General features: G+C 39.4%; 1 protein-coding gene across 1 annotated transcript in view; it reads left to right on the top strand.

The window, feature by feature from the left end:
- The window catches only part of ccnl1a (cyclin L1a), a 9590-nt gene extending 4896 nt beyond the window's left edge, over positions 1-4694 (top strand). Inside the window, exons 6-10 of the mRNA XM_020600360.1 lie at positions 1569-1668; positions 1822-1926; positions 2330-2583; positions 3724-3822; positions 3941-4694. Of these exons, the coding sequence (XP_020456016.1) occupies positions 1569-1668; positions 1822-1926; positions 2330-2583; positions 3724-3822; positions 3941-4418 (1036 nt within the window). The 3' untranslated portion in view covers positions 4419-4694. The remainder of the gene's footprint in view (positions 1-1568; positions 1669-1821; positions 1927-2329; positions 2584-3723; positions 3823-3940) is intronic.
- Positions 4695-7207: the final 2513 nt, after the last annotated feature.

The raw sequence follows: 7207 nt of genomic DNA, 5'->3' as shown, positions 1-7207 counted from the left end.
TACAGCCATCATCATTTTGTTTTCTCTTGGGTGTCCAGAAGGATTTGTATTTTTTGGTCTTGCTGCAAAGGTTTCAACTGTAATACCTATTATTGTCAAGTTACTACAGATCCATTTATATTTTGTATACTTGCATCTAGCAATTAAGTAAACTTAGCCAGAACAGAGTTTACCTGCCTTTTTATATATACAGTAGTGTACTGTGTCCTGTCCCCAACTGACATGGTGTTCAGACATGTGTCTGTCTTACAGGCTGATCCAGTTCACATGTTTTGCAACCAAGGACCTGTTTCGCCCACGCAGCAATCAGAATCCAACGGCCATGTGCTATATCTAGTTGCGTTGGCGTAGTGCCAGCGTGTGGGTCAGGTCATTTGTTGAAGGCAGGTTAGAATAGAAGCAATTTGTGTGGCAGGCTTTTGACAGTTGTGACAAAATTCCGCGGGGGGGTATTTCCTTTTGATGATCCCTGGAATCGGAATTTTATCAGGAGATTTGTCATCATTTTGTACTGGGGGGGGGGTTGACTTCTATGTTTAAAGACATAGATGCTCACACCACTCTGTACTTGCCTGATTTGCACCCTGAACATTTTGTCTTTTCTAATGCTGTCCCTGTGGCTAATCTCATTTATCCATTGTCCTGCACAACCCACACATCATGTGTTTTGTAGCACAGAGATCTCACTCTGCCTACGTAGAGAGGTGTAGATTGCCACATAATTGTCTTTTAGATGCTACATAGTGGGCTTAACGGAGTTCAGGTGATGGCTTGAAAGCATTTATTTTAAGTGGGGTGCGGTCGTGGTTTTGCATTTGAACCTTGCAGCTGGTATCAAGGTTCCAGCGTTTGTTTCAGACACACCATACAAACTGTTGTCAGAATATCAGAACAGCATTGCCACTGACTCACCAAAAGTAGCTATCGTGCATGCACCATACATGCTGTACCTCCCTGTTCCCTCTGATCTAATGGTATGAAAGTGGCAACTCCATTCCTAATGAGCATTGTGCGTTTGTTTGCCTGCATGTGTCATTGTCTCAATCATCATTAAGTCTTTTATGTAGTTTCTCTTGGGTCAGTGTGGTAAGGTGGTCTTGGCAGGTCTTCAGTTGGTTATTTCCCATTTGTGTTGACATGCTTTATCTGTGACATACAGCACTCCCATGGATGCCCCAGAGAGAAATGGACAAAGTTAAACTTGATAGATCTCAGTTCAGAACTCTAAAATACATAGCTGTTTTTACAGCTATCAGGGATACAAATCTATATCAATTGCTCTCACTAATGCTCAAATCAATGAACTTTAATCTGTCTCCATCTTATTAGTGACCAATATTAATACTTCACCAACCACAAATTTCTTGGTAGTGAAATTTTAGTTTTAGCTAGTTTCAAATCAGTAATTATATCTTTATCAGGAAAATGTAAAAACATGAAGCCCTATAGACAATAAATGCTGCAGATTATTGGCCTGCAGAAATAACCTGTAACATGTGGGTCTGTGTGAGAGGTGGCTTTGCATAGAAAAGATGCTATGTATTTGTCTGTGTTCTTTTTGCCTCCAGGAACTACATGAATGATAGCCTGAGGACAAATGTGTTTGTGAGGTTTCAAGCTGAGACTATTGCCTGTGCCTGCATATACCTCGCTGCCCGAGCTCTGCAGGTAAGGGGGCATGCTGACACTTTTTCCCGCCTTGATGCAAAATGCTTATTTTATTGGTCTGCTTTTCAGTCAAAATGTTGTCATATTAAATTCTCTATAGGTATGCAGTGTAACAACTTCAAATGCTATAGCCTTTGTGCATGTTCTCTACAGATACCGCTGCCATCCAGACCTCATTGGTACCTGCTGTTTGGAGTGAGTGAAGAGGAAATTAAAGACATCTGCATCACCACCCTTAGACTTTACACCAGAAAAAAGGTTGGTTTCTTTTTACTTTTTTCCCCCCATTGATAAGTTGTATAAATGTGTATGCCACTGCTGGTCACAACAAGACATTTATTTATAGCACATTTTCTTGCAGAAAGGCAATTTAAAGTGCTTAATATAATGCACACAAATAGACAAAACCTTAAAAATGCATACAAAATGTGCAGAAAGGAAACTAAATGCATTTAAAGATAAAACATTAAAAGCAACAATTACTTGCCAGTACTAGTAGTAACATACATGAGCAGATGCCTAGCTATGGAAGACTGGTTTATATTTGTACCCCATTTACTTAAGTCTTCCAAAGACAGACGAATAAAGCAACTAGCAGCAGCAGGATAAACCTGCTCCTCATTTGTAGACAGGAGACTGTTTGACAGTTTTTCTTCTGCAGCCCAACTATGAGCAGCTGGACAAGGAGGTGGAACGAAGGAAGGTGTTCTTGGCAGAGGCTAAGCTGAAGGCCAAAGGCCTGAACCCTGACGGTACCCCTGCACTGTCCACGCTAGGTGGCTTCTCTCCTGCTTCCAAGCCATGTTCCCCAAATGTGGTCAAGGTAGAAGAGAAGTCCCCAAACCCCCAGACCCTCAAACAAATTAAGAAGGAGACAGACAACCGGACTCAGGTCAACAAGAGTCCACACAATGGGTAAGAATCTAATAATGGATAATGGGCAGGGTTTTCACACTGCTTAGATGCTCTTTTTTTTTAGATATATGTATATACATGATTTATGCAATGTCAGCTAATTAGGAGGGATGGGCATTTTAATGTAAAGTGCTGTTTGACACTTGCTGGGAACCTATTTGACAAAGATCACAGACACCAGTAAGTCCCTAGTGATCCACAGTGGTGGAAAGCACATTTGACAGGTTTTCAGCAGCATGTTGCTCCAACATTGTCTGAAGAACAGCACTCTGTATTTTCCATTTGCAAGTGCCGTCTCCATGCCTCTCTGGTCAGACACCTGTTCAACACTTGTCAAATGACCGTGCATGTGTGCTGCGCAGTTATCATACAGTTTATCCATTGTACTGTATTAAAATAACCTCATTATTGCAATATTTCCAGGTGCCAGTAAATGCAAGGGGAAAACAGTGGCTCTTTGTTTTTAAAGACAAAACATGGTTGCATAAAATGTTCAATATTTTAACATTTATTGACCGCATATTTGAAAACCATTGCCCATCCCTAATAACTAGCTTCTTTGGCTAACTTAGCTAAGGCAGTAGGCTATGTGTTAGCTACATTAGCAGTTTCTTTACTTGTAAAATAGGCAACAGTCTACTACAGTTCACAAGAATTACTCCCCAACAAAGTTATAGCCTACTTGATGTATTCTTTGTGGAGGCTAACTTCATTGCTGGCTGTAAGTACTATCCTGAGTTGATGGTACAGAGAAATATCCACTGAGCTATTTGATTAGCTTGGCAGTGCTGTCGATCACACAAACACTGACATGACAGGTCATTCCTGTTGCCAGCCTACATTTCATTTTGAAATCAACTCACCTCTTTAATTCCTCAGCATTTAATAATTCAGTGTTTTTACATTAATTCTGATGTCACCTTTTTTATATTAATTTGGCTCTGGCGCTCCAAAATAACTTGGGTGCTGCACCTAAGTTTCCTGTGGTAGAGAAAACTCTGTTCAGTGACAATCATCCTCATTTTTTTCATAATTTTTTTTTTTTTCTTCCCTCCAATCCCTTACTTGTTTTGTCTCCGGGTAAGGTCTAACAAAATGATTTCTTTTCATTGTAGAGCCTGACCTCTTTTTTCTTACTAGGTTGAGGAAAGAGGCGAAGACTGGGAGGAATAGTAGAAGCGGAAGTCGTTCTTGCTCAAGAACACGGTCCCGGTCTAGATCCCGCTCCCCTCGCAGACAGTAAGATCACACAAAATATGTAACTTGAATTATAGAACACCTCACTTAAAGTATCGAATGGATGTTTTAGTGGGTATTGTAGAATAACTAGCTGAATTTTTTTTTTCTACTTCCACAGTTACAACAGCAGACGCAGTCGCTCAGGGACCTACAGCTCTCGCTCACATTCTCGCTCTCACAGTCGCAGCCCATCACCACGGCGACATCAGCCCTCACCCTTTCTTCAACACTTAAAGTCCAAGACCAGCCACCATGGCAACAGCGACTCCAAGCCCAGCGGACACCACAGCAACAGTGGAGGTGGAGGATCTGGTCACAAAAGGAAGCGCTCGCGTTCTCGGTCACGGTCCCGCAGTCCAGTGAAAGCAGACAGGGACCGGGACAGAGAGAGGGAACGGGAGAGAGACAGAGACCGCAACTCCTTTGACCTCTCTTCAAAGAAACACAAACATGAGCGAGGAGGTGGTCATCGAGGAGAGAGGAGGGAGAGGGACAGGTCTCGGTCCTATGACAGAGAGAGAGAGAGGGAACGTAGCCACAAGAGCAAACACCACAGCAGCAGTGGGCACTCAGGACATAGCCGCCACCGGCGCTGAGACATAGACACATAGCAACGGGATGACGGTCACTGAAATGTTTTCACTTATTTTTTTCTTTGTTGGTTTTGGACAGATTTTTGTTGCTAAAGCTGGATTCTGCATTTTCAAAAAGCAGTCTAGTTTTTCTTTTTTTTTTTACAATAGGGGATGCAGACTTTAAAACATTATGGTTGTCAATTTGTTTTTCTTTTGTCTGCATGTGTACATGTTAAATTTTTATTCAATAAATGAGTTTAATGCCACTGAACTGTTGACTCATCACTGAACTGGTCCCTATTGCAATAAAACAAATTGTAACAACGTTGTAACATGAACAAAGACTGTAGGACATTGAATATCAACTTATTAAACAGAGGACGATCTGATGATCAGTGATGGAAGTAGTACTCTGTTCTTTAAAATCTGAGGAAAAAGCAGTAATAAAACCATGCTGTTCAAGAGTCCTGCATTCAAAATGTTAAGTACGAACGTATTGGCATTGAACTATAAAGTACCAAAATCAATAGCATTTACTAGCGGTGAAGTAACTACATTTACTCAAGTAATTAAGTACAATTTTGGGTATCTGTACTTGAACATTTCTATCTTCAACTACATTTTAAAGGCAAATAAATAGTGTACGTTTTACTCCACTATATTTTACGTTACTAGTTTTTCAGAACCAGGTAACTGATCTTGTAAAAATTCACAAGCTCCCAAGCAGTATGTAAAGTACTTTAAATTACAAGCATAAACTAGTTCCACCAGCTGTAACATTAAATGTGATATGTATATATATATATACACACACACACACAATAATGCATCATTGTGTGAATACTTTTAGTACTTTAAGTATGTTTTGATGCTAAAACTACTTTTACTAAGTAATGTTTTAAACACAGGACTTCCACCTTTAACAGTTACACTGTGGTATTGCTACTTTTAAAGGATCTGAGTACGTCTTCCACCACCAAAGCACATTTTATATTCATATTAATGTATATCATGATGCATTACTGTGTACACCACATGTTGCAGCTGGAGAAAGTGGAGCTAATGTTTACTACCTCATATGTTATTTGAATTACTGCCAGGCAACTTGTGACTTTCCCACCAGGGATCAAAGTCTTAACGATTATACAGTATTTTGTTTTACTTATCTGATTCTGAAAAGTAACTGAAGTTATCAAATTCAATTAGTAGAGTACAACATTTGTCTCTAAAATATAGTGAAGTCAAAGTATAAAGTAGCAGAAAATGAAAACAAGTAAAGAACACACATCGAATCTGGACTCAAGTCTAGTTCTTGAGTACATGTACTTGCAAGCACTACTCAAGATCATGGTTCTTGTCTTACTAAAGAATCAGTTATTGTTAGTCAGCAGATGTATATGGTAACATATACACAAGCACATTGAGGCTGCATGTAGCACAGTTGGACAACTTAAATATGCAGAATAAACTGAACCACTAGTTTTGCCTTGAAAAGTGCAGTACACACAGGTTATTGAATCCTGATTATTACTGCATATTTGGTGGCCGCCAGAGGGCGCTGTTGGCCTCACTAAGAGAAGTGCTCTTGGTTTTCAACAGACCTTCTCCCCCTGTATGAAGTTGGCTTTAGATTCTTCTAGCGTCACTACTCGAATTCATTTTAATGGCAAGTAGCTGATCAATTCGAGGAAATCAATAACGTATAACAAAGGTACAAGATTATTTAACTTAACCAGAATTCCACTTGGCCAATTTTAAGACATTTTCCAAATCCATATCAAACATTTGAAAATACCATAGTGGCACTCTATGAGCCAATTCAAGTGATACTCAGAAAAATATGTTCAAGCTATTTAGAGGTGATTTACTTTATGTGCCTTTGGCAAAAAAGATGTACAAGAAACTATTTCAGAGAAAGCCCAATCTTAATGAACTTGACTAGATGACTAGATCAGAACGGCCTCGTGTGCCCAATAGCCATGTCTAAATTAGAGACATGCTGAAATCCAGAAATGAATCACCAGACTGTAAGTGATACTAAAAATACTTCCACAAAGGCTACTTTCATAAGTTATAATGATTCTGGGAAGCACTAGTGAAATTGTTGGCCAACATCCATGGTTTACATCACTGTAGGGATGTTCTCATTGGTGCCGTCATTACCCGCCCTCGCAGGGACGTACAGAGAGTTTCTCAGGGCCGGGGGCTCAAAGGGGGCATCTAACAATACGGATCTAATTTGAACTATTTTCAACATTTATAATAAATACATAAACCACTCACATTCTCCCTGGTAGACACTGTAAACTGTTTTTCACATTCAAGTACAATTTTGAACTATTTGTACTTGAGTATTTCCATGTTCTGCTACTTCATACTTGAGGCCTACTACATTTCAATATTGTATATTTTACTACACTACATGTATTTGATAGTTACTTTTCATAATAAGATGACTAAAACAATACAGTACAAGATTTCTGATCCCCAGTGGGAAATTCACAGGCTGCTCAGCAGTAGCCTATGTAAAAATGTTAATTATAAACAGGCTATAAGGTGATTAGCATTAGCGCCACCTTTACCAGCTGCAACACTTTAGTGTTGAACACAACAATGCATCAATACTTATTACCCAATAATATAATATACATGTATCTGAAACGTGCCATTCTGGATAATGAGTACTTTTACTTTTCAAGTAATATTTTAATACGAACACTTCTGCATTTTAGTTAAGCAACATTTTCAATGCAGAAGTGTTTTTACAATGTAGTAGTACTACCTTTACCTAAGTAAAGGGTCCGAGCGCT

This window comes from Monopterus albus, unplaced genomic scaffold (assembly GCF_001952655.1).
Source record: "Monopterus albus unplaced genomic scaffold, M_albus_1.0 scaffold46.1, whole genome shotgun sequence".
Taxonomy (NCBI): Eukaryota; Metazoa; Chordata; class Actinopteri; order Synbranchiformes; family Synbranchidae; genus Monopterus; species Monopterus albus.
Note: the sequence above shows the minus strand (reverse complement) of the source record. Positions and strands in the feature narration are given on the sequence as shown.